The 26,666-nt window shown below is 47.0% G+C and overlaps 1 protein-coding gene across 9 annotated transcripts in view; it reads left to right on the top strand.

Moving 5' to 3' along the window:
- MYO9A (myosin IXA) overlaps nt 1-23,276 on the top strand; it is a 173,851-nt gene extending 150,575 nt beyond the window's left edge. For 3 of the 9 annotated variants that reach the window (XM_038147029.1, XM_038147030.1, XM_038147023.1), the window contains 20 exons: nt 363-1,988; nt 3,220-3,301; nt 3,800-4,012; nt 8,583-8,695; nt 9,095-9,252; nt 9,631-9,857; nt 10,128-10,244; nt 10,733-10,921; nt 11,781-11,828; nt 12,484-12,595; nt 13,469-13,530; nt 15,322-15,514; nt 16,016-16,144; nt 16,479-16,584; nt 16,983-17,114; nt 18,311-18,434; nt 19,233-19,286; nt 21,336-21,538; nt 21,701-21,843; nt 22,262-23,276. In XM_038147029.1, the coding sequence (XP_038002957.1) occupies nt 363-1,988; nt 3,220-3,301; nt 3,800-4,012; nt 8,583-8,695; nt 9,095-9,252; nt 9,631-9,857; nt 10,128-10,244; nt 10,733-10,921; nt 11,781-11,828; nt 12,484-12,595; nt 13,469-13,530; nt 15,322-15,514; nt 16,016-16,144; nt 16,479-16,584; nt 16,983-17,114; nt 18,311-18,434; nt 19,233-19,286; nt 21,336-21,538; nt 21,701-21,843; nt 22,262-22,746 (4,516 nt within the window). In that variant the 3' untranslated portion in view covers nt 22,747-23,276. The remainder of the gene's footprint in view (nt 1-362; nt 1,989-3,219; nt 3,302-3,799; nt 4,013-8,582; nt 8,696-9,094; nt 9,253-9,630; nt 9,858-10,127; nt 10,245-10,732; nt 10,922-11,780; nt 11,829-12,483; nt 12,596-13,468; nt 13,531-15,321; nt 15,515-16,015; nt 16,145-16,478; nt 16,585-16,982; nt 17,115-18,310; nt 18,435-19,232; nt 19,287-21,335; nt 21,539-21,700; nt 21,844-22,261) is intronic. The other 6 variants (XM_038147026.1, XM_038147024.1, XM_038147032.1 and 3 more) reach the window with 6 other exon arrangements.
- The last annotated feature ends 3,390 nt before the right edge of the window (nt 23,277-26,666 follow it).

The following is a 26,666-nucleotide window of genomic DNA, read 5'->3' as shown; positions in this document are numbered from 1 at the left end:
CGCGGTCCAGGCAGGATGGCGAAGATGGAGAAGCCAAGGGGGTGTGATGGGTTAAGCTTTTCTGGCTCTGACAGCTTATGAAGGAGCTAGACCAGGGATGGAGGCTGGACCCGCTGCCGTCGGCACAAGGGGAGCTTTCAGGTGCGTTGGGGCAGCCCTTCGGTGGCAGAGATGGCAGGGGAGGAGGAGGTTTAACACCAAACATGCCTTGCCTTGTCTTGCACCAGATGTGCAAGGAGGGGTCTTGGGATGCTGGTGGTGGTGAGGTGATGATGGTTGTGGTGGTAAGATGCTAGTGCAGTGCCTTGAAGGGTCCTGAGTGGACACATGACTGAATATCCTGGTTTTCTGCTTTCTTCCAGGTTTAGAGCTTTGAAAGAGCACCAGTTAAAAGAGCTGCAGCTGGAGAATGGCCTGGCAGGTAGAGAAGAGGATGGACTGGAAGCAGATGGTTTGGAAATTAAGGGCTCTGACCCATCTAAGTGGGAGGACAGCTCATTTGAAGAGCGAGTGAGAGCTGTAGAACAACATAAATCACTGATGGAGAATAATCGGGTGAATCACATGGACCCACTGGATACTTCCCTGTACAAAAGGCATGAGAGAGCCAGCAGCCAGAGTGGGATGGACACCGAGGAGGAGATCATCGTGAGAGAGAGGCCCAAGTCGCTGGAGGATCTCAACCAGAAAAAAGTGGTTCGTGCAAAGAGGGAAAGCCGGAGGATGCGGGAACTGGAACAGGCAAAATTCAGCCTGGAGCTGCTGAAGGTCCGCTCCACGGGTGGGCTGTCACCTTCGGAAGAGCAGCGCTGGTCCACCGAGCTGGTGCCCGAGGCACTGCATTCCCCTCAGGGAACCCCGGAGAGCGAGAGCTCTCAAGGGAGCTTCGAGTTGTTAAGCAGTGAAGATACCTCAAGTAGTAAACTCATTTCCTTAGTCTTAGATGAGCATGATCCACAGTCATTTTCCATGGACTCCCTGCCCAGCAGTCCCCAGGCTCAGCTGCAGGAGAAGCCTTTCTGTGCAGAGGATGGGGACAACGATTTGCCCGGCTGCAGACAGACCCCGGCAGACACGATGCTGCCTGATAGCCTCACCAGGAAGGAGCGTGGCGTTGGTGACCCCCAGAACGTTATAAAGGCTCACCCAAGAGAAACCCTCCTTTCCAGCAACCTCCCCACTTTCTACGTTCCACCACAAGACAATGTGAAGGTGAAGATGGTGGAGAATAACCTGAGGAATAAAGCAGTGGAAAGAGAAGAAAGGACAGTTATGTTCTCCGAGGTCAGGAAGGACTCTGAGCCAGACCAGGGTAAAGCCTTAGAAGAAGAGGAGGAAAAGGATAAACCCTCTACCAAGAGAGAGGAACGTGGGACAGTGACAGCAGCACGGGCCCTTTCTCCAGGTTCTGTCATTAAGAGACTGGAAAAGCTCAACGTGGAGAAGGAGGAACGGCAAAAGCAGCTTCAGCTGCAAAACGAGAGGGAGATGATGGAGCAGATTCGTCAGCAGAAGGAAATTCTGGAGAGACAACGCAAAGCCTTTGAGCAGCAAGGGAGGGTAGAGGCTTTGCAGAGGACGGAGCAGAGCAGAGTGAAGGACCCTTCCCTCAAACCAGCCAAAAAACCAGACAGCCGGCCTCAGTCAGTCCTCATCCTGCACCCCCAGGGCAGAGGGGAGCATAGCCCCACCCCAGGCATGGCTCCAACCTCAGCAGTGGACATCAAGGGTCTCACTGTTGGGACCAGAGGAAGCTCTCCGGCCCACAGTGCCCCCAAAGACCGACCTGTCAGCATGTTCGTGGAGCGAAGAGAAGGTCTGGAACCCCGCTGCCATTCCAAACCAGCTCTGGACCCCAAGGACCACCCAGGCAGCCATTTCTCAAGGACAGAGCGCCTCCGGCAACCTCGGATGCCCAGCCAGGCCACTGAGGAGACGAGGGCAAGCTCCATGTTCTTCACACCAAAGGACAATCCCTTTGGCCTCCAGTGAGTAAAGAGATGGTGGGCTTTCTCCTATTCTTTCTCCATAGGCTTTCTCTGCAGGCTGTCTCCATAGGCTTTCTCCACGGGCTCTTTTTCTGCCAGGATCCTTTTTGTACAAAGGGTCCAGAACATTGTTTCTGGAGTCTGCACAAACCTTATAGTTAAACAAATTGCTCTTCTAGCAATGAGGAGGTCAGAGGGAAAGGAAAAAGACCTGGAATATGATTTCTCAGTCTCTTACAACATTATATATATATTAATCATGGACATGAGCAGGTGAAAGGAGTCAGTAAAAAGGCTCAATACTGTTATTATTGACCCTACATGAATGGGGATAGGAGTTTATTTCTCAAGGTGAAACATGATGAATAAGTTACTAGGATTTTTAGGTAGTTGGAATAGAAATGACTTGATGAGGCAGAAAGTTCCAGGATTTTCCTTGTTTACCATATAATTAGTCCAGCAAAGCCATGTGGACACTGACCATTGCAGATGAAAAAACACCAGCTCTCCAGAGAGAGTTTGGGAATGAATGCTCTTTGGAGACCATATCATTCACATATGTAATTAATTACACTTGTAATAGACTTAGCAGTTGCTCAGCTCCATCACTTTGCTTAACCTTGGGCTGCTCCAGGGTCTAGAGATGGCAGCAAGATCCTGGAACCACGTTTGCTCCCACTCTGTTGTGTTGCTTAAGGTGCCTTGCCTAATTTTGGGGTGGTTTTGGCCACGTAGCTCAAAAAGGATATAAGTCACCCTCCTCCTAAATCCTGCTGTACCCTTTCCAAGGCAGGGAATGACTGTTGGTAACTCAAGATACCTCCAAGTGTGGTAGCCTTCTGGTTTCTGTGCCATTGTGACAGGAGAAGATTCCTGTTGAAAATTTCTTTTCCCGGTTCATGTGCAACATGAACAAGTAACAGGAAGAAAAAGACATTAAGAATTGCTGTATTTTAGTTTTTGCTCTGCAACAGAATAGTCACATTTGAGAATCCCAAAGTACAAAGATACAATCTATAACCACCTTGCTGTATAAAGTTGATAGCCAGAATGTTTTCCCTTCTTGTCTTGTGGTATTAAGTCCAGTCCTGAAGAATTCCAAGCAATTTCTAAACCCCATGACCTCAGACTGACAATTTAGTCTTGACCGCTTGGACTCGCAGGGTCTGGGCTAGCGCGGTGGGAAGGCTTTTGGGAGAGGATGAAAGATCTCTGTTCTGTTGTGTTTCAGCAGAGAGGCAAATCATCAGTGCCTTTCCAAGGGTGAAATAGCACGGAAGCCATTTAAGATGCCAGGGTCTGGCAGAGGCGAGGTGAGTCGTGACTTGTTTATTTTCTCTTTCCATTGTAAAGGGCAAAAAATAACTTAGTTGGCCAGTTTTCCTTAAAAGCTTCAAAGAAATGAACTCTGAAGCACAAGGGCTGCCAGACATGGGAAGGGGGATATGACAGCACAGTAACCTCCACACCTTCTCTTAAAATAAAAGGCCCTGTAGGAATAATTTGTAGCAGCTCTGGATAAAAGGATCCCGTGATCCTGATGGCAAACACTGTCCCACGCCGTCTTGTCTTGGTTTGGTTTAACGTCTCCATTTCAGTGACACCCATGATTGTCCATTTTCACCGTCCTGTCTTAGTTTTTGTTCTTCCTGGTCCTTTGCTGTTTTCACTAGACATAATAGTGCATCCCCTCCACGGGGTGCAGTGGCACTCAGAGATGTCTTAAGGCTACATGGGTAGAGTCTCCTTTTTACTTTAAAACCCTTCTTTTCGTTTTGTTTTGTTTTGTTTTATCCTTTGGTGTCAAGCAGGTGCCCAGACCGAGCCATAAAAAGAAAGCCCGCATGGCGCGGACGCGCTCCGATTTCTTGACTAGAGGTACTTTTGCTGATGGGGAGGGGGATACGGAGGAAGAGGATTACGATGGCAGTTTTGAGTTCCTTCTCTCCTCTGAGCACCCTCCTCACGCCGAGGCGGTGCCTGCAGCCCGCCTGGGGCAGGCGTGTTACAGTGACTCCGAAATGGTAATTGTGTCCAATGTGGCGGGGAAATGAAAGCGGAGCTGCGGGAGCCTTTCTTCGCTAACCTTAGCTGCACTGATCCCTCCACTGCTTCTTTTCCCACTCCCAAGGATGCTGTAGATGGGTAAATTTGGCAAACACAGCAGAAACAGAGGCAAAATCATGGAATCACAGAATCACGGAATGGTTTTGATTGGGAGAGACTAAATCTCTATTCCAACCCCCTGCCATGGGCAGGGACACCTTCCACTAGACCAGGGTGCTCAGAGCTCCATCCAAACTCTTTCTTGCTCCTGGGTTGATTAGATATCCACCACGCTTCCCATAGTTTTCCTGGAGCGTTACAACTGGAATTGCACAATTACCTGTTTCGGGGGCTTTAACCTCATCCTCCCCTTGGAACCTTTTGATCTAAAATGGCCTATATACATCTGTAAAAAAGGAAAGTAAATATTGTTCAAAAAGCAACAGACAACAAAATTATGTAAATCCTGCGGCTTCTTTTACTTTTTATTTTTATGCTCAGCCACAATATCCAACGATTACTTGGTCCTCAATTATCAGAGTGATGCTGGCAGACAGCAGCTCAGAAAAAGCAAAACCGTGGAAATTAGGCAATGAAAACTTAGTGAGAGTGAAATACTGGGTTTGAAACAAAGATGACCAACCAAAGTAAAAAAAAACCAAAGGTTTTTTTCCAAGCACACTGGCAAGTATCCCTTAGCAGGTCTGACATGAGCCAGCACAGTGGAGCTTTTCCATCTCAGGCTTAATCTCCCACCCACATAAGCTGCTTTTGGAAAATCACAAACCGAGAGGTTTCAGAAGTGGAGGAGGCCGACAGATTCCAACCCGCTCATAATTTTTTTCCTGAGGTAGTGGAGATGTCCCCATAGGAGTGTGGATAAACACCAGGAATCCTGTCCTGCTGTGAGAGTTTGGGTGGAGTGCTGGGTAGGACTGCTGTGTTCCTCTCCTCCAACTGCAGTACAGGATGTGAAGCTCAGTGTAAAACCAAAGCATGAAACCCAAAGCCAGAGGTTTATTTTGTGCCACGGCATTGATGTGTGTCCGGCAAACTTCCCGTGCAATCCTAAAAGCTGCTTTTCTAAGAAAAGCAGGTGGCCAAGGAGGGCTTCTCATTACTTTTCTTTTAGCAGCTCTTATTAGAAAGGATAATTTTTCCCAGGATAATTTCCTCACTGGAAGAGGGCAGAGATTTACAAATTCCATAATTTTTTTAACCCTGCTCTTGATAAATTTGCTTGGGGGTTGAGGCAGGAATACTGAAAACCTGATTGAAAGACACATCTCTGTGGGCTGAGATAACCTGGCTGCACCTCTATGCAAGTCCCTGCTTGTGGATTGGGAAAGGGAGAATTTTATGCAGTAAAATGTACTTTTTTTTTACATAGAATCATAGGAACATTTAGGTTGGAAAACATCTCTAAGATTGTTGAGTCCAACCACAAACCCAGCACCGCCTTGTTCACCACCAATCCATGGCCCCTCATGCCATACCTGGAGTGCCCTGCTGTGCTCCTGGAGGCTGCCCATGTACAGAGGGCATTGTAGCTGTGGGAGTCATTCCCTCTGGGGTGTGAAAAGTGCTGTGCTGGTGCTTGACAAGCTCCATCTTTGGGAGCATCTTGGGTCACTGTACTCCTTGGAAGTGCTCCTTGGGACTCTGCTCACCTGGTTTAACAGCTCTCACTGCATGCGAGTAGCAGTAGGTGCCACCTCTCTCCTGTCTCTGCTGTGTCCCTCCTCTCCTCTGCTCTCCAGCACTGGTTCTAACTGGTGGTCAGGACTTTCCCTGGTGTGGTAAGTTCTGCTTTCTAGGCCAACACTACCCCTGACGTCGTGTGCTCTGCTCTACCCTCCATCTGTGTGTCCTGACAATGTGTCCAGTGTTTCCATCTGTATTTCGTATTGCAGGTTTGGGACCAGCCCTTTGGCTTGGGGCTTTTTTGGGTCAGGATCATCACAAGTAGCAAAATTTAGGGACTGTTTATTCGTATTTATTAGCAGAGCCCAGTTGGGTGTTGCAGATGGCAGAGCAGCCTGTGATAAAGCTGGATGGTGCCTCTTGGGGTGTTTTGGGTACAAACACAAAGGTACAGAGGTGGCTGTCTGTGCAGACACATTGCTTGTGTCTTGTGATAGTCACATGAAGGCGAGCCTGGCAGCCACCATGTGCAGGCTGGTCCCCGTGCCAGTGAATAGCTCCTTCAGACAGCTCCTGCCTCCAGCTATGACTTCCAAAACAGCCTCTTGCCATGTCCTGCTCATCCTGGCTGGATGAACGAGAGATCGCGTGCAGCCCCGTGGCGCCGAGCACATGATGGGTCACCAGCTGCTCCGCCTGTTTTGCCCATTTTTTTCCTTGGCCATCAAGTCACTGATTGTGTACCCCAGCTGATGAATAGAAGGCCCACTGAAATCCAATGCTCCTGACCCACGTTCAGGGTATCCCAGAGCATCAAACACCCAGAGCATCTGCAGCTGGAGCTGAAACCCATGGGGCAGCACTACATGAGGTGGCTGCTGCAGCTACAGTTGACTCCAAGGTTCTTTAAGGATTAAGGGCTTCCTGACAAGACCAAGATTCAATATTTTTGGCTGGTGAATAGCCGAGGATTAACCTGCCTTGCAGTGAGACACAAGTGGGAGGAACAGCTCCTGGCTGTTCTGCCAGCACATGTTGACACCACTTTTGTTTGGCACCTAAGCCTGGAGAGCTTTCCTGTAGCAGCTGCATAAATGGAAGGCCTTGGCTAGAGGAATCACAGCAGAAATACCCTCTGGAAACATCCTTAGAGAGTGGGACCTGGATAATGAACCAGTCTTTTTGCTCCACCCTCCACACTAAACCATGAATTGACAAACAAGAGTCCAAGTAACTGCCCCCAGCTGATCCCAAGTACTGCTGAAGAGCCAGCGATGAAAGAAGATCTCCTGTCCCAAGCCATTCTGAGGGAGCTTCAGGAAGTTTTTCCGTGCAGCACACAGCACTGCTGCCTGCTGGGATAAGCCCCTTGGCCATAGTTACCTTATGGGTGGGTGAAACGCAGGTTACTCTGTCAGAGGAAAAATACTCGGTCCCTTCCTCAACCAGGAGACAACTTCAGACCCCCAGTTACTGCCATTTGCCCTCGTGATGCTTTGTGGTGTTCCCTAGCAGGGGATTTTCTGGTGCAGATGCTCATCTTGACATCTGAGAAGGTTTCCCATCCTTTCCATTCAGAGTTTCCTGGCAGATAACCTCAAACAGAAGGATCTTGTGCCAAAAATGCCTTTTAGTTGTTATTTACTAAAGCTGGAAACTCAAAAGGTTGAAATTACTCAAGAACAAAACCATATTGTGGGGGCAAATATTTAACAGATAATTTTTAAAACAAGTAGTAGGTTTGGGCTGGATGGAGATCACTTTTATAGGTTTTGATTTTTTGAATTTTATCCCAATATCCATGCACAATTCCTGTGTGATCATTACCTAAATGTAAGAATGACAGGAACAATATCTCTTTGATGGTTTAGGCAGTTCCTGGCTTTCCCAGTGGTAATTTTGCCTTGCATGCTGCCATCTCCTGGCTGGAAGAGATGTTAGTCTGGGCAGGGAGGGAATAAAACATGGAAAATGACTCAATATGGCAAATGTGACCCCCCTGCAGCCAACTTTTTATAGAATTTTGTTGAAATATTTTTAACAGAAGTAAAATAATTGCTTTAAAACATAAAGCATTCAGTTGAGACATTGAGGTGATAGGAAAGCTACAGGAGGTATTTGACCATCATTTCCCAAATCCTTTCATACAATCTGATTCTCCACTTTTCTTATGCTGAATGTTTCTCCTCCAGGAGTCCAGTTCCCAAATCAGGGATGCAATCGGAAAATAGAACAAAAATTCAGATATTTTTGAAATCTGGCAAGTCTATTTCTGGGCTACTTCATGGGATCCTGTTAGGCTGAGTTACTGCGAATTCATCCCACCCTTAAAATTATCTGAGGGCATTTTAAATGGTGGCAAAGGTGGAGATATTTTCTGTTAAAGCTGCAAAATTTCTTTGTTGAAGAGTTCCTTTTGGTGTGTCCTTGGCCCAAAGACGTTGGGGGTTTTTTGTGTAAAGTGCTCAGCAAGAGTTGGAGGAGGAGCTTCTGCTGGGACAGATCCAGGTGGTTGAAGGTTCCTTTGCGGAATCCCATCATTGTGGCTAACAGGACGCTCTGGGTGGAGAGCTGGAATGTCTGGATGAAGAGGGTGGAAGAGCTGTGCAGGCTGAGCAATAAGGACATGTGGCTTGGTGCAAACTGATTTTCATCACCGACTGCTCAAAGGCAAAGAAGGTTGGACCTGGTTGGAGAGTTGGAGCAAGGGAAATGCCTCTATTTATTAGGAGTCATTAAAATATTTCTCTAGGGGCTCACCAGGACTGTAGGTTTTCACCTGTAGGCAAATAGAAATAAAGATGTAGGAGATGAAATAGCTGATTTTTGATAGGGAAAAAAAAATCATCTGATATCCCAAGAGCTGTCTTATTTTAAAATGCTTCGTGCTTGGAATCGTTACAGACTGTGCAGCGATTCACCTCTGGGGAAGGCCAGGCCAAACTGCACAAAACCATGTCCCAAGGGGAGATTGGGAAGCTGGCAGCCACACAGAAGAGTCTGACTCCAGATGGAAGGTAGGAATCATGGCTGGAGATGGCAGACAAGTCCTTCCCGTGTCCCTCTTACTCTCCAACGCCTTGTTGAGCCACCCAGGCTCCTTTGGAGCTCCTCCTGCAGCATGAGTTTCCCATCCCACCTTTTCTACATGACCATGGGCAGGCCCAGTCAGTGTGTGTGTGTGGCTCAGACCACAGTTAAGTGTTGGTGACATGGGCCACACGTGCTGTCCCAAACCACCCAATCCCATGCGTGCAACTGAAGTTTCTCGCCTATGCTGAGGACAAGTAGCCACATTTCCCTGGTAGAAATTGCATGGATTTATCTCCTCAGGAATGTGCAGAAGATTGAGATAGTTTTGGATAGAAAGCCCTTTCCTAATTAAGACAGTTCCTCTTCCCATGACTTATTTCCAGGCCTCAACGAGCCAAGATGAGGTTTTGGGTGAAGGGAAAGCAGGGGGAGAAGAAGACTCCCCGGGAGAAGCTCGCTACCCAGTCTGAGCTGCTGGAGCTGTACGCGGAGCAGGAAGCCCCTGGCAGGGAGACCATTCCTGGATTGCAGCTTGGTGAAGGTACGTGGTGGGGGGACACGGGACCAGTTGTTATAGAGAGAAACTGGCTTGGGAAACTGGGATATGTCCATGCTGGTTCGTGTCTCTTAATTCATGGATGGTGTCAAGCCAGAGTGATGGCAAGTAGGTTAGAGGGTGGGATCCATAATGGATCTCAAGGAATTTCCTGTTGCTAATCCTTCCAGTCACCATCTGAAATGGACAGATGTTTCCTCTCTTGAGGGAGGAAATAACCAAAGCAGAAATGACATTTAATCTTCCTGTGAGTTATACACTGTGCTTTTCTCTTCCACAGGTTTCTTCCAATGCCCTGTTTTAGTGTCACAATAATGTTTCATCTGCTCCTCAACCTTTTCCCTTCTTTTCATTTATCACCAGCAGAGTTGGGTCCTCATCACCTGACGCCCCCACGGAGCCCTGAGCTGTCGGGCATCTACCGGCGGGAATTCAAGGAGAACAAGGAACCCTCTCCCAAAGTGAAGCGCAAGCGCAGCGTCAAGATCAGCAACGTGGCTCTGGAGCCCGTGCAGTGGCAGAACGACTCCGTGCAGATCATAACCAGCGCCAGCGACCTGAAGAGCATGGATGAGTTTCTCCTGAAAAAGGTAACTCCTGCCCTCACTGCTCCATAAATCGGCACGGAGATCCAGGAGCAGACGAGGCAATAAAGTAAAAAGGATCCTGTGGGTAGCTGTAGTAATGCTGATAATTCACCTAAAGGTGCCAGGGCAGGTCTAGAGAAGTTTCTGGTTTTCACGCAGGAGAAACCACCTGGTGATCATGGTGGAGCAGCTGCTTCTTAGTGCTGCTTCATCTCACACCAGCTCTGCTGCAGCAAAAAAGTCATGGGTGTAAAAACCCTCTTGTTTTCCCAGATGAATGAACTGGACAACGAGGATAGCAAGAAGGACACGCTGGTGGATGTCGTGTTCAAGAAAGCACTGAAGGAATTCCGACAAAACATCTTCAGTTTTTACTCCTCGGCATTGGCAGTAAGTGACCAGATGATGGGAAGGACTTCAACCTCCAGGAGAAAGGGGATATTCTGGATCCTCCTGGTTGTACAGGTGTTGCCAAGCCCTCCATTTCTGGTTTGCTCATCCCAAAGGATGGATGTGCTTCCTTTGTATTCAGTCCTGTGATCTAAATTTGGACTAACACTTCCTCATGAGCCATCTCTCAGGATACATTGGGTGTAGATTCCTGATCTTCATTGCAGCTTTGCTCCCAGCCAAAGGGGGGATGACAGAAAGTCAATAAACTCCAATTTGTCACCCAAAGTGCCTGGAAACCTTTGTGTTATCTTTGCTGGTAGTGGAGATGTCTGATCCTTTTTTTCCTTCTCTGTATCATATTTGAAGTTTCCCCAAGCAGCCGGAAGCTAGTGAGGCTGAAATAATTGCCTGGAGAAGAAAAAGTCTCTAGAAAAATCTAGGCTGTATAAAAATCACTTTTCTTTTTGCTTCTGTTCCCTTAAAAGATGGACGATGGGAAGAGCATCCGCTACAAGGACCTCTACGCCTTATTCGAGCAGATTCTGGAGAAGACCATGAGGCTTGAGCAGAGGGACTGGAGTGAGTCTCCAGTTAAAGTCTGGGTCAATACCTTCAAAGTCTTCCTGGATGAATATATGCTAGAGTACAAACCCCTGGACTACACTGCGGGGAAGGTACTCGGCACTTTCCTTAAACTCCCTTGAAGGTTTGGGATCTATATTTCTGGGGGGTTGTGCCTCTGTAGACACCTGGGACCTTCTGTTGTCTTCGCTGCTTTAAGCTGAGCAGGACAAGAGAAGATGTGACTCACTGGTTGAGTGTCACTGGGCTCAGCCAACCCCAGAGCACTCTGGGCTGCCAAGGACTAGATGTTATCTCCAGGGCAAAGCTGCAACCAACTGTGGATGGCCAGAAAAGCAGCTCCTGGTGCTTCTTTAATTCTGGGGGGTTTGTTCAAACTTTGAGGGATGCTGAAAGAGATACACCCTCTTGGGTCTCCTGACCACTTCCCGAGTGACCATACACATCACCATGGGTTGGGTTGCAGGAGAAGGGGACATGAGCAGTGGCTCAGCTCTGGGTACCATTCTTAGAGCAGAAAGAGCCTGCACTGTGTCACAGACCTGATCTCACTTCCTGCTCCATATTGTCTGCAAGGCCGACCACAGGATCTGAGGCTGGGCATGGGAGATGGTGTCTATTGTACAGATATCCCATCTCCTGGCTCTTCTGCTCCAAGTCCTCTCCAGCCTCCTCTCCAGGCAGGTTTTCTCCAGAGTATCATGTTTTCCTTGGGTCAGAGCTGGAGCAGCAGCTACTCCCAGCTCCAAGATGAAGATAGGAAGAGCTGTCCAGGGAAATTCCAAAGCTGGAGTGATCCATAGGAGAGTTTTCTAGAGTGACTCTTCTGGGACTGCAGGTGCACTGGAGGATGGGGCTGGAAGGCACTGGGCAATATCAGATATGAGTCCTCTGTACTCCTTACCTGGCAAAATTGCCCAAACATTTAGTTAAATCTCTTTCTCTCACCAGATGCCAAAAACGGAACGAAAAAAGAGAAGGAAAAAGGAAGCAGATGTGGTGAGTTAAGTCTGCACACTAAAAAAATCAATGTCCTTGGGGCCAGAATATCAAGAGACCAGCTTGTGACACCTCCTGGGCTGAGATCTGAACATCAGCTCTGAAAGGACATGTTAGAAAGGTGTTTGAGGTAGCTTTGCTTTGTTTGATCAAGGATCACTTGGGTTGGCTCTGAAAACACATCCCTCATCAGCTAAGACATAAATGTAATGTCGAGGGTTGTCAGAAAAGGGCTGAGAGGAAAACAAAGTCTTGCTCCAGCTTTCTGCATAAGTTTACAGTATGTGTTTTACATCCCAGGGATCAGACGTGGAGGACATTACATCTGTTTTCCTAAGGGATATGATGGTGCTAGGAAGGGTGCAGGTGCAGAGCCAAAAAAGGGGCCACAGGTGCATAGAAAACCTTCTAACATGAAGAAGTTGACCTGCCAAGCTCAGTCAAAGAGTTTCCAACCCGCTTCTATGATGGTTTGGTTGCCCTACAAGATGGATGTTGCTTTGGATTGTCTGTGGGGTTGCTGGGCTGAAAAAGAAACAAAAATACCAAATAAAAGCAAGAGCTAAAGTTGAAGAGCTGTCTGTGTTCATCTCTCCGTTTTGCAGCAGGCTGAGCACTAGCTCCCTTTTCTCACCATCCAACCTTTATCCTCCAGGTGGAAGAGCACAATGGTCACATTTTCAAGGCAACCCAATACAGCATCCCCACATACTGTGAATATTGTTCCTCCTTGATCTGGATCATGGACAGGGCTTCTGTTTGTAAATGTAAGCACCTTTATTTGATCCTTTTCTTGTGCTTCTATCACAGTGATAAGTTTGGGGATTTTGAAATGTGTTTACTGCTGTTTCCTGCAGCTCCATGCTCAAATAATTTTGATTTTTGTAACACCTGAAGAGCTTTAGGGACAGATCTTAAGGTTTCTGAAGTCAACTAGTAAGTCCATCCCAGCAGTCCTTCCTGACACAGTTAATGAATTTCGTGTTACACATCTTACCCCATCAGGTTATGTGCCCATCCCGTAAGGTCAGACACATTTAACTGTCATGGTAGGAAGGACAGTAAAGTCAGGTATGGAAATGTGTCCCTGGGATGCCTGTGGGGGTCCTGACCTTGGCAAACTCATTGGCTTCACCTGTTTGACCTCCAGGCAGGGGAATTTTTGGAGAGATCAGGAAAATGGAGGAGGGTGATGGAAAAGCCTGATCAATCTCTTTTTGGAAAAACCCAAGAGATGGATCAACCTTCTCCATCATCCCTCTCCATTTCTGTGATTAGGTTGGCAGCATCAGCCCCGGAGCATTTCAGGCCCAGTGCAGGAAGAATACAAAGGAGGTGCCATTTCCAGTCTGTGAGGGTATCTGTGTCTGATAGCTCTCATGGGTTATAGTCTGAGTTGATCTGTCAGGAGTATGCAGGGAGGGTTTAATGTTTCATGGATGTAAATAGGCACCTTTAATTTTAAAGGCTTCATTATTTTTGTTGGAGGGGATCTAAAACAGACTTGGCCCCTAGAAACTGCAAATCCAACATGCTTTTGACTTGGTGGTTCTGATAAGTGCTGCTCAATTCACATGCATTCCTGTTTCTCCAGCAATGTGACTTTTGGGGTAATTAAACACTCCTTTTCTCCGTTGCAGTATGTAAATATGCTTGTCACAAGAAGTGCTGTCTTAAAACCACAACCAAGTGCTCCAAAAAGGTAAATGTCTCTCATTGCTTTGCTTCCATTAAATACCTTGAGACAATGATCCCAAATATGTATAAAAATTATTGGAGGTGCAAATCTTGATAAAATTCTGGAAATAACCCTCCTTTCAGCAGGAGCTTAGACCAGAGACCCCCAGAGGTCTCTCCAACCAGGGTTTTGTAACTATTTTGGGAATTACGCGGTGATGAGTCACTGTGGATCTGCCCAGTCATGCAGCAGATGTTGCAGTGCGTTCCCTGCCTTGTAACCACACAGAATAATAGGAATTTCCCTGGCTTTGTAGCTTTTAAGGACTTTGAAATGGGGTTATTCTTGGAAATACAGGCTTTTTCTCTACCATCCTTGCTTGCCATAGCTGAGCGAGGAAGGGCAGGTGGAGGATGTTCCCTGTCCTCTTTAGAGGGGAATTATTGTTTATTGGTTTTAAGGGTATGAGGAACAGGCAATGAGTGCAGCAGGTCATCCCAGCTAACAATGAATCATCAAGATTTGGAGGGGATGCTTAAAATAGCTTATTTTGTGCCCAAAAGAAGGAAATAGAGTCATGATAATAATGAGTGGAAAGTTTTATCAGCTCCCTGGGAGGCTTCTCGGGGGGAACAACCTCCATAATACACAGCCCCCAGAAAGCTGCATGAGGCCATTTTCCCCAAGGAATAATCTGAATATATATGTTGAAGATGTGTGTGTGGGTGAATATACTTGTATTTTGAATACATATAGAAGTTGTGCTGCAGTCTTTCCCTTTCTGGCACTATTTCTGTAGGAGCTGGGAATGCCTCATAAGAGTTTGTGCTCTGAAATCTGGGAAGTTCATCGAGATCTCTGATTAATTTTTTCAGACATTCTTGGAGCCACCTTCTGTGTTGTGATTTCTCTGCCCAAGGAAGTTTTTGTGCTGCATCCCAGGAAGCAAGTTCACTGTGTCTTCATGGGTAGCTTTGCACTGGGCAGTTAGAAGTTCTCTAGGCAGGCTCCAGTTCCTCTGTGCTTGGTAAATTTGTGTTTTTAGGGTTGTTCTCAGTGACAGGGAGCTACAAACTATCAGTCATGAGAAAGAAACAACATGAGGACCTTCCACACATCTGCTCCTAAGGTTTGCAGGATCAATGAAAGGATGACATTGAGTGGGAGAAAGAAAAATGCAGGAGTGATTGTGAGGGGAGCCACTGCCTTGCTGAAGGGGCTGAGAATTTGTGTCAATATTTTATTGGATCTTTCAACTTTTCCCATCCAGAATCTCCTGTGCAGGAGGGCTTTCTTCACCTTTGGACTTGCTAGATATCAGCTGTCCAGAGAGCATTTGCAACTGGCAAAAGGGCCCTTCCTGACAGTTGTAGATGGGTCTTTCCATGTTCTTTTGTTGGCATCTTGTTTGTTCACTGGTATTTTGTAACTGTCAATTCTTCAAGTTGATTTAAACGCCCAGGATTCATATTTGCCTCTTCTGCTTTGTGCATCTTTGGGAGGCGAAATCATCCCTGGAGATGGTGCCAGAGGGGCAGGAGGTGGAGGACCGTGCCCAGCTGTGTTGGCCCTGCCAGGCTGGGAACATAACTACAGTGGAGTTGGTTAAAGACAGGAAATCCAAACTTTTTGCCTTCAGGTGCATGCCCAGAAACTGGGTTAGCATTGCAAGACCCATGTCCTTTCCTGTCCTGTCCTCCTTTAGACTCACACATCTCCTGTTTCTGCCGAAGGACTCTGAATAATCGGATCCAAAGCTGCACCAGCATTGCATCACAGAAGGATTTGAATCCCTTTTTCCCTTTTCCCGTGCAGCACGACCCGGAGCTCTCGCCGCGGCAGTTCGGCGTGGAGCTGTCGCGGCTGACCAGCGAGGAGCGGGCGGTGCCGCTGCTGGTGGAGAAGCTCATCAACTACATCGAAATGCACGGGCTCTACACGGAGGGCATCTACAGGAAATCAGGATCCACCAACAAGATCAAGGAGCTGCGGCAAGGCCTGGATACAGGTCAGAGGAGAGGGGAAAAGATCCGACACGGGGAGGAGAATCTCCGCAGCAGCAAAGTTGGATGGGAGGAAGGTGGAATGTTTCAGCATTCCTGACTCTGGGCTGTGCAAGGAATGATTTCACATTAGGAGCCACAACTCAGGTTGCCAACTCATGGGTTTTTTGGGAGCAATCCACGGAAAAAAAGTCATTCTAACTGAGGGAAAATGCTGCCTTACTTACACCCTAGCAACCATCAGTGAGAAAAGAAATCCTGGTCCCCCCTGAAGTTATTTGCCCTGGAAAATGTATTTCTCTCTAATTTTACCGTGTGGAGCTGAAATCAGGTGCTGGCTTTGTTGCCATTAAAGGCACGTAAACATATTTTATTTTAGAATACTTTATGATAGAACAGTTTGGGTTGGAAGGGACCTTTAAAGGTCACCTTGTCCAGCCTTGGGCTTCATATTGATCATTGTCTCTTGTTCTTTTCCTTCTTACTTCATCTGGTGCCAAACCCAGACATCGATAACGTGAATTTAGACGACTATAACATCCACGTCATTGCCAGCGTGTTCAAGCAGTGGCTCCGAGATCTGCCCAACCCCCTCATGACCTTTGAGCTCTACGAGGAATTCCTGCGGGTGATGGGTGAGGAGCTTCCCTCACTATCCCATTCTCTTGGTAGAGGGAAATGCTGACCACTTTAAATGCCAAACTTTTCATTCACTTTTCGGGGCCAAACCAGCTGGTTTTGCCAAATTGTGTTTACCTGGTTTCAAAGTCTGATTTTTTGGTTATAAAGGGTTTTTATGCAAAACCTCAGGCATTTTTGTCTCAGTTTGGTGGCTTTTGTATCATGATTCAGCTAATTTCAGCCCCAAAGTTCTGTCTCTTAAGTAGTAAAATTAAGTGTCAAGAAGTACCATTTGGAATAGGAGGAAGAAGTAGAAGCTGCCCCTAAATGCTGGTGGTTTCTCCACAGGCCTCCAGGAGAGGAAGGAGACAGTGCGTGGGGTGTACTCGGTCATCGACCAGCTCTCCCGCACCCACCTCAGCACCCTGGAGCGCCTCATCTTCCACCTGGTCAGGTATGCTGGGCCTGGGCAGCTTTAGGCAAAGGCAGGATGGTCGGGCATCCTTCCCACCAGAGTATCTGAGGCTTTTGCATCCACCCTGTCTCCCAGGAGGTGGCCGTGGAGCTGTTTCTCCAAGGGATTTTGTGTTGATGAGTGACCTCTGCTGTGCTCTGGTCACCTGTGGTTCCTACAGCCCTGAGGTGCCTCTCACTACTGCAGGGACATCTTTTTGGGTGGAAAGGGCTGGTCGTTGCCTTGGGAATATCTGAGGTGTCTTGAGGTTTGTCTTTCTCCCTCAAAGCAAGATGGCACCATACAAATACCATCTCCTCTTCAGCCATGACCATGTGCAAAAGGTGCAGTGGAGGTACCTCCACCTCTGACTTCTCTCTTAATCCCTGTTTTTTCAGGATTGCCCTCCAAGAAGAGACCAACCGCATGTCAGCCAATGCCCTGGCCATTGTGTTTGCTCCCTGCATCCTCCGCTGCCCCGACACAACTGACCCACTGCAGAGTGTTCAGGACATCAGCAAAACCACCACGTAAGAGCCTGGGGCTGGGTGAGCTAGCTCCACCACCACATCACCGTTCACATCTTGGAAACCCCTAGGATGGTCAAAATGGCTCAAAAATTGAGAGCTTTGGCACAAAGGGATAAACACGTAGTAATTTGTGCATCTAAATGCAAATAAATGCATCTGCATGAAGATATTTCAAATCCTCTCAATCCCAAATAAATTGTTAAATGAGGATTTTTAAGTGATGGAGGATCCCCAAGAGTGGATAAGCTTCAGTTCCTGCCTGGCAGGAGAAGGTGGAGCTTGTGCTGACATGGTTTTATAGTTAATGCAGTTCATTTTTGGCAAGCAGATCTTGATTGTTACTTGATTTTGGCTTTTTTATTGAAAGAGGTGAATTGTTTGGTCTGAGCAATAGTAATATTAATATACTTCGATTTATTTATGGTGTTTGCCATAACTGAAAAGGTTTTACAGAGAAAAAGTGAAGTACTTGCCCAGATTCAGTTTGGCTCATGCTAAATAGGTGTTAAAATAGATACTGGAGTCAATCACAGTAATGAAAACCCTCCAGTGAAGGGCTAGACTTCTGAAAGGGGTGGTTTTACCTCCAGTAAGTGTGAAAATTGTTGAAGACCAGAACATGTTTGGAGACCCAGCTGGCAGGAGCAGCTGTCCTTTAACAGGATTTCATTGTAGCTTCTCCCTCACACTTCAGCTCCAGCACTTCCTCTCATTTTATTACAAGGAAAGGACTGTGTTTTTCCCCAAACACCCTCCTGACAACATCAAACAGTCGGCTCAGTTGCAGAAGCTGCTGCAGAGTTACTGCGTGCGAGCGAGTTGGAATCAGCCTGCCTTCTGCAGGTCTGTGTTCCACCACTCCCTCTTCCAATGGGGGTAGATTGCTCTGGTGGGATCCTTGGCCGTCTTTAATATCTGTAGGCTGTTCCTCAATCCATCCCTAGCCCGTGATCACTCTTTTAAGGAGAATTCTCACCACCCTCTGGCTTCCAGCTGGAGCTTTCTCCTCCGTGCTCTTCCATCAGGGCAGATCTGCAAAATAATCCTTTCCTTTCCAAAATAAAATGAGAGGATGTGCTGGAACTAAGGGAGAAGCTACCACGGAATCCTGTTGAAGGACAAGCCAAGACATAGCAGCTCAAATCAAATGGCTTCCTCCCCCCATTTTGTCTTCTTTTGGGTTTTTTCTCCCATAGTTGTGTGGAATTAATTGTCATCGAGCAGATGAACAAGTACAAGGCTCGGCTCAAAGACATCAACAGCCTGGAGTTCGCAGAGAACAAAGCCAAGAGCCGCCTCTCCTTGATCCGCAGATCTATGGTGAGATGCCAAAGCCCTCTCTGTCCTCTCCTGTCCTCTCCTTGCCCCTGAAGCCACCCTACCTTATCTTCTCCTGCTTATCCCAGCCTCCCAACCTCTCGCAAACTCCCACACCATCTGCACCAGGACAGGGACCCTCAGCCCCGTGGTGGCTCCTCACCTTTGCAGGGAGTCCTACCAAAGCACGAGGAGGTGGGAACAGTCTGTGGAAACATTGTCGCTCCTGCTCAGATGTTCCTGATCAGCATTTCCACCTTCATTTGAGCTTCTTTGGTCCTGAGTTGAGTCAAGCCTTGCAGTGACCAGTTCAACATCACCCCATGGGTGACCTGGACCATTGTTTTTCGTGCTCAGTCACATTATCTGAACCCAAAATGAGTTCCCCAAAGGCTCTCCCTGCTCCCGCACTGCCTTTTTGGGAGCCTCAAACCCATCTCATTGAGCTTCCATGCTTGCGGGGGGCCGGCAGGCTGTGGATGCACCTGTGCTTGGCTTGTTGGGCTGCGGGAGAGGGACGGACCTGGTGCAGCACCGTCAGCACAGGCTTGGGCTGAGGAGCCAAGCGGCCCCCTCTGCTTGCACCAGCCCCCTGTGATGCTCAGGGACACATTGCTTCTGCTTTTTGGGGATGAAATCCAAGCAGGGGCTGCCCAAGATTGAGTAGCTGGTGCTGCAGAGCTGCCCCACTCGTCTCAGCTAACCGAGAAAACCTCAAACTGAGCAAAGCGGGTTTTTGGAGGGGCGGCGGCATGTGCACTCTAACCTTCTGCTTTCCTTTTCATCTCCTCTCCAATCCAGAAGCCCGTACTAATTGCAGTTAGATTTATGAGCATAACCCGCAGTTCAATCCCGGTATGTATCAACGGCAGCTGCCGCGTCCCTCGTTGTGTGTCACCGTCGCTCATTCCAGCTCTGTCCCACTGGCCATTGTCCGTGACCTGTCCGGTCCCGCCGCTCCTCGGAGCCGCCGTTCCTCCAGCAGGTCCCCCGGGCACAGGAGTTTGGGGCTGGCGCTCGGCCATCCGTGCACGCAGCTCCTCAGAAATACGCTTCCCACCCCTTTTCCCTCCCTACTTACTTTAATTTTCTATTTTATTTCCTTTTTCCATCCTGTGCTTCCCTCTTTTTTACTTTGCTTGACTCATCCCTTCCCTTCCCACCTCGATTTCTCCTCGCTCAGGATGCGTTTCAGCATCAAGTTGCTTTCACAGCGCTGCTGTTTCTGAAGATGGTGAATAAAACCCTCAGCTGGGATGCCTTGGAGACCACGAGGCATCCAAAGGTCTCCTCCACCTTCGTGGAGGAGGAGCACCACCACCCTGAGCACAAGGTCAGGACACCCAGGTTTGAAAGAGGAGTCCAGCAAGTCCTGTATTCCCCAGCTCCATCCCAGCTTGAGTTTGAGTTCTGTGAGTTTGCGACAGGCAAGAAAAGCACCTGCAGGATTTTGGGAATGCTCATAGGGCTGATTCCTTTCCTAACAGGCTCAGTCCATGATGAAAGTTCCCTCAGGTTCCCCCCGTTCTTCCACATCCATGAGTATCAGGAGGTGGAGAAGAGCAAAATTTGAGCTCTGCTCCCCTGAGCACAGCATTTCTCAGGGGCTTAACTCCACGAGGCAGTGGGATCTTTGGGATCTTGGGGCTTTTGGCTAATAGGATTCAGGGAGCTGTGCTTCAGCTCAGGAGCCCACGTGAAAAGTGTCATCAGAAGAACACCAGGGCACAGGAGAGGCTTTGCAGACAAAGAAAGATCTCTGAGATGTGGCATTAAAACACGAAAGGGCTAAAATTGGGAAAATCTGGCTTTTCAAGAGAAAAAGGGAGGATCCCTTATCCTGAAAATCTGCTCTGAGCACATGGGTTTTCAGGAAGACCCAGGGATGCTACAGTTGTAGGGGTTAAATAGGGGGAGCAAAATTGAGCTGCAACAAACTCTTCAACCCCAAGGAGATGCAGGTTCTTCCTGGGTGATGGCTGTCAGGGGAGGGCAGCAAGTGATGAACATCTCCTAGTCCTGGTCATGTCAGGATCCGGAATGTAGAAGATGAGAAGTCTGGTCATGATAACGTTGAAGATAAAAGCTGTTTAATATCTGCCATATCCCTCATCTCCAAGAGTCCTCCATTTTCCTCTGCTCCGTGGAGCAGATCTGTAGATCTGGTACCCAGAAGATTAAAAAGGGTTGCATATATATCTCTCCACCTCTACCACCACAATTTGTGCCTCTTTTGTTTTCAGTTTCAGTATTAAAAAAATGAGATAGTTCTTCAGAACTGCATTAGATCAGAGTGAATTCAACTGTGGGCACAGAGATCCACACTGATTGTCTTACAGTGGACCACTGGAGGTGGTCCTGGTTTCTGGATCTCCTGTAGATGAGACATGGCATGGCATGGACAACATAATTAGGTGGGAGTCCCTGTTTGCTGAAGGGGTCAGTGAGACCCTTGTGATGCTCAGGAAATACCAAGGGTGGATGAGGGAAGGATGTGAGACTTGATCCAAGGATAAAACAGGTGCCCTTTGGTGTCAGGTGCCCTGAAATCAAAGCCTTGGTGATGCTCCCACCCAAAGCCACCATCTAGCTTCCCATCGTGCAGGCTGTGGGCTTTGTGGGAACCCAGCCTGCTGCTAGCTGGGCTTGCTCAGAGCTGGACCAAGCTGCACTTGGTCCATCAGCATCATCCTCACCGCTGCCTTCCTCACCACCTCCAGCCCCTCCAGAGTTGAGTTCTGGTACTTCTCCCAGCCTGAGGGCCCGGGGTGCATCAGCAGCAGCACACTGAGGACCAGTGCCTGGGGCCTTCTTCTTCACTCCTCGGGAGAGCAGTGTGCTTGGCACCTGAGTGTGTGCCACATCACCTCGGCTGGTGGCGGTGACACCGTTGTCTCCCTTCAGGGCAAAGGACGCGTGCGGCGCGGCGCCTTCCCCAGCCCCGCGTCCCCTGTCACCGGCCGCTTGCCCTCAGTGACGGACGTCCCCGAGGAGACCCTGAGCAGCGAGGAGGCCATGGAGATGGAAGTGACGGAGCAGCAGCAGGTGGCCATGCAGCAGGAGGAGAAGGTGCTGACTGAGCAGATCGAGAGCCTGCAGAAGGAAAAGTGAGTCTGGCTGAGCGTTGAAGCCGTGTCCCCAGCCTCTGGATGTCGTGTGGTTTGAACTGGGGGCCTCCACCCCTCCATGATCTCTCAGCACACATGCATCCCTTGCTCCCTCCACCTTTTTGGTCCCGTTGGTTCAGTGGGACTGGGTTGGCTTTGCAGGGAGGAGCTGACATTCGAGATGCTGACGCTGGAGCCCCGCGCCTCCGACGACGAAACCCTCGAGTCAGAAGCCTCCATTGGCACAGCTGACAGCTCCGAGAATTTGAACTTTGACTCCGAAGGAGCCATCTCCGATCGCTCGGGTAAATCCAGGTGTTCTTGGGTTTATGACGGAGTGGTTTAGGTTGGAAGGGACATTCAAAGGTGATGAATTCCATCTCCCTGCCATGAGCAGGCACACCTTCCACCATGTTTTTCTGTTGCTTTGGGAAGGGCTATGTGGGATTTTCAAGTTTATTTAAAGTTGACAGTTTAAATGTATGCAGTGAGGGGGGTTAAGGGTTCAAGAACGTGGCCCTGGGGAATGAGTGAGCGCAGCCAGGATTGGTGGGGAGGTGAGCGTTCTTCCAGCACTGCCGCATCATCTGGGGTGATGCTGCCCCCACCGAGATGCTGGGAGTGTTGTCCTGGCTTCAGTGGCATGTGTCCCCAGGGAGCAGTGTGGTTGGATACTGGGTGGTGTCTGGGTGCTGATTATCTGTGGTCCTTCTGCCCCTGCAGAGAGAAGTGTAGCACTTAGCTCCCTGCGCCCTGCCAAGGCCGAGGGGCCGAGCCGGCTGCGACGGCACCCCAGGATGCGGCTGGACCCGGCGGAGCCAACCGACACCCCCATCTCCTCCTCCTCTTCCTCCTCCCAGTCATCCACCTCCTGCTTGCCCCATCTGCCCCGGAAGCGCTTCCAGATGTACTCCAAATCTCCTTTCTACCGAGCAGGGGGACACGGCGAGGCCCCTGAATCCCGGGTGAGCCCCGAGGGCCTGGCGGGGCCTCTCCATAATGCCGAGGACCGGCCGCAGTTCACCACGCGCGGGACCTTCAACCCAGAGAAAGGCAAACAGAAACTGAAGAGCGTGAAATCTTCCCCCCCAAAAACCAAAGAGCCCCCGGATGGGGGGCCTGGAGGGGGACGCAAGAGGAACCCTGAGGCCGATTGCGCCGCCGCCCAACCCCTCGTCCTCCTGGGGAGCAACGAGTTCATGGTCTGAGAGGCTCCACCCTGGAGTCACATCCATGCCGGGGCATCCCCCCCATTGGCAGTGCTCTGATGGCTTCCTCGTTAACGCCAGGAGATGAATTCTTAATTAAAAAGGCCGGGAGGGGACGGTTTTAATGGTGGCCTTAATGATTTGGGGGGTTGAGACCTCCGGGCGGCCGGGGGGTGGACGGGGACGGGAGGCACTGAGCCGCTCCTGGCCCTTCCCCTCGGAGCATCCCACGTCCCGGAGCATCCGCCGCCAAATCCTTGTGCCGAATCGCCATCGCCTGTTGGTAGGAGCAAACCAAGCCTGAAAACCCCACGGGAGCGTCCCGAGCCGGCTCCACTGCAGCCAAGCCCTCCGCGCTTTAACCACCTCACCCACGCCAACGCCAAGTGCATGGAAAAGTGTTAAGACCTGCCAAAAATCACCTTTTCCCTTTGGCTTTTTATTTTTTAACGAGACCTAACCGTCTTCCCTTTTTTTTTTTTTTTTTTTTGAGATTATCAGTATTAAAAAATAATAATAATTAATAATAATCAAGGACTACTTGAAGCGATATTTGTTTATATGCTGGTTCCTGGAGTTTTGTGTAAATATCTATTTTTTTAATTTTTTTTTTATTTTTCCCCCAGACAGAACTTTTTTCCTTTTTTTTTTTTTTTTTACTATTATTATTATAGTTATTATTATTTTTGGGCGGGAGAGGAGGGGAGCAATTGGCTGAGCCATCCTTGGTGTCGCCACTGGTGTCACTGGCCATCACTCAATAAAACATGGAGCTTTATTCTCAGCAGGAAATCCCTGGAGGTGTAATTATACCATCATAACCCGTCACAGACTAATTAACTATGCTAGTTACTGACTCAGCTTGTAATCCCTCCCCAGTCTCATCATCATCTTCAGTGGCTCCTGGAGAAGCTCCGGATGCCAGAAAACCTCTGGAAAGGCAAAATCAGGAGCCCCAGGGCAACAATTAGATTTACAGAGGCTGGATCTGTCCTCCTAGGTGGGCTGGGCTGGGGCTCATCCTTTCCTGAAATGCCACCAAAAAATGGGGAAAATAGCAAAAAATGGAGTTTTCCTGAGTATTTTATCTTTTCTCAGCATGACTGGATTTGGCTGAGCTGCTCCTCGGGTCCCTCTCCCCCTGCCCTTTCCAGGGGTGGTTTATTTATTGGGGTAATTTTTTTATTTGATATTTGAAATTTGACTTTTTTTCATGCTATCTTTAATTTTTTTCCAACGGGGGAAGTGACAGATGCTGCAGGGAGAGTGGGAACAGCATCGGCCTCGGCGCTGCATCCTGGGAGTGGAGCAAGACCACGTCAATCACCCCCATCCAAGGGGGAAGATGGGATTTTCCCTGTGCCAGAGGGGAAACGGGGCTTTGGGGATGGACACGGATGCACTGGGAAGGCAGATGGTGACCACAACAGTGGAAACTCCTGGGGAGCCATCCCAAATTCTCTGGCAGCTGGGATTGGTGGGAGCATCTGAGTGCTTGGTGCCAAACCAGCCTTCTGAGCCTCTTGAACTAAAAACCCCAGAACTGCCCTTGAAATGGCCCAGGGGAGGAGATCCTGGGCAGGAGTGAAGGGTCCGGCCTCGTCCTCGGGTTTCCCATCCCTGGGGATGAGAGCAGGGATGGCAGACCTGACTGGGGCAAATATATATATATATATACACATATATATATATGTATATATACACAGAAATACATATATATACATATGTATACACACACACACACATATGTGTGTGTATGTATGTATGTGTGTATATATATATGTATATGTTTCTAATTTCTTTTGGAATTTATTTCTTTTCCTTATATATTTAATCACTATATAAGGAAAATATATTTAAGTGATATTTATATATATATAAAGAACATATATAATAATGTATGTATTCTATACATAAAGAAAATACACACACAAAAGAATAAATATTCTCTGTATAATTAAAAATACATACAAGAATATTTAGACTAAATACATTTATGTATTTTCTATTATATATAGTACATATTTATATATAAATATATAAGATATTCTATATACAAAGAATATGTATTTCTTTATGTATATATGCTTATATATTTATATATAAAGAAGTATATAAAGGAAATTAATTATATATTTCCTTATGTATGTATTTTCCATATTTCTATAGATAAGGAAGTATATATGTAAAGGAGATATGTACTATATATAAAGAATATTTATTACTTTATATATATTTTCCCACATATATATGTATTTCTTTTCTATGTAGAAACATATTTAATGTTATATGATTTAAACATATATTTAATATATGTTTAATGTGTATGTTTATATATGTTTCTTCACATATATTTATATATTTCTTTATATAAAGAGTGCATTTCTCTGTAAAGAAATATATAAAGGAAATATATAGTATATATAAAGAAATATATTTTCTCTCTATTTCTTCATATATATATAAAAATGTATGGAATGTAGGGAAAATATATAAAGAAAACAGACTTCTTGACATAGATAAATGTATGGAATATATATAGAATATATAGAAAATATGTTTCTTTATATATATATAATATATTTGTGCTTATTGTATAAAGAGAAACACGTGTAAAAGAAATAGATACATATACATATACATGCATATATACATATATATATACATATGTACATACATATATATATATATATATATATATATATATATATAAAATCCAGGTGTGGCAGGAGCTGAGCAGGACTGGAGCATGATGGCGTGTTCCAGGGTCCCCTTCCCCCGGCATCTCCCCCGCTCCTTCCCAGCCCTTCCCTGGCAGGGTTTGGGGTCCCAGAGGGTTTTCCAGAGGGCTGAATGTACTGACTACTGGAGGGCTGCGAGGGGAATTATTGTTATTTTTCATGGACAGTTTTCTAAGTAATTTATAAAGCCGCTGCTTGTAAACTAAACAGAGTCTGTATGTAAGAGGATATATTATCCCGCGTCGCCCGCGCTCGGAATCGTGTACAAACTGACAAACGTGGACAAATAAAAGTGTCATTCTGCAAAGGCCGAGAATTCCCAGCGGGACGTGCTTCCTGCCGCTCCCTGCCCGCGTCCCGGGGCTCTGGGGCTTGCTCCCTTTGTTCCACGGGGTTAGGAAGCTGTGGATTGTCCCGATCCCGATGTCGTGGATGGAGGAGCTGGGATGGGGAGCCAGGGCTCCAGATCACTTCCCTTTGGATTGTTTAATGCTGGTCATTCACATTCTCGTTATTTATGTGCTTGTTATTCACGTTATTTTTATTTGTGTATATACAGATTCTTTATATACAAATTATTTCGGTCAGATACTTTTTATTTTATTTACATTTAGACAGTTTTTCTGTTTTTCTGTATTCAGATAATTTCCAGTTATTTCTATTATATTTCTATTGGATTATTCAGATTATTTCTATAGATTAGTTTTAGGTAGACTGTTCATATTCAGATGATTTATTTTCAAATTATTTCTATTCAGATTAGTTCATTTTATTTCTGTCCACATAATTTAATTCAGATGATTTCTAATGAGATTCATTATGCTTTTCTTAATAATGTGCAGTTTGTTTATTCTCGATTTTTTTCTATTGATATTATTTCAGATTATTTAGTTTTATTTTCTTTCTATTCAGATTATTTAAGGAGATTTCAAAGCAGATATTTATATTCCAGTAATTTACATGCATTTTATTTCTATTGAGATTATTTAATCTCTTTTTATTTGTGCTTTTACTATTTAATTCCCATTTTATCCAGTCAGATTATTCATATTCATCTACTTATATTAAGACAGTTTATTTTCAGTTAATTTCTATTCAGAGTATTTTCGTTTATTTAGTTTCATTACATTTCTATTTAAATTATTTTGTTCAGATTCTTTCTAATAGCATATTTCCAAA

Source organism: Motacilla alba, chromosome 10, assembly GCF_015832195.1.
Source record: "Motacilla alba alba isolate MOTALB_02 chromosome 10, Motacilla_alba_V1.0_pri, whole genome shotgun sequence".
Taxonomy (NCBI): Eukaryota; Metazoa; Chordata; class Aves; order Passeriformes; family Motacillidae; genus Motacilla; species Motacilla alba.
The sequence above is the reverse complement of the archived record's forward strand: the minus strand, read 5'-3'. Positions and strand labels throughout refer to the sequence as shown.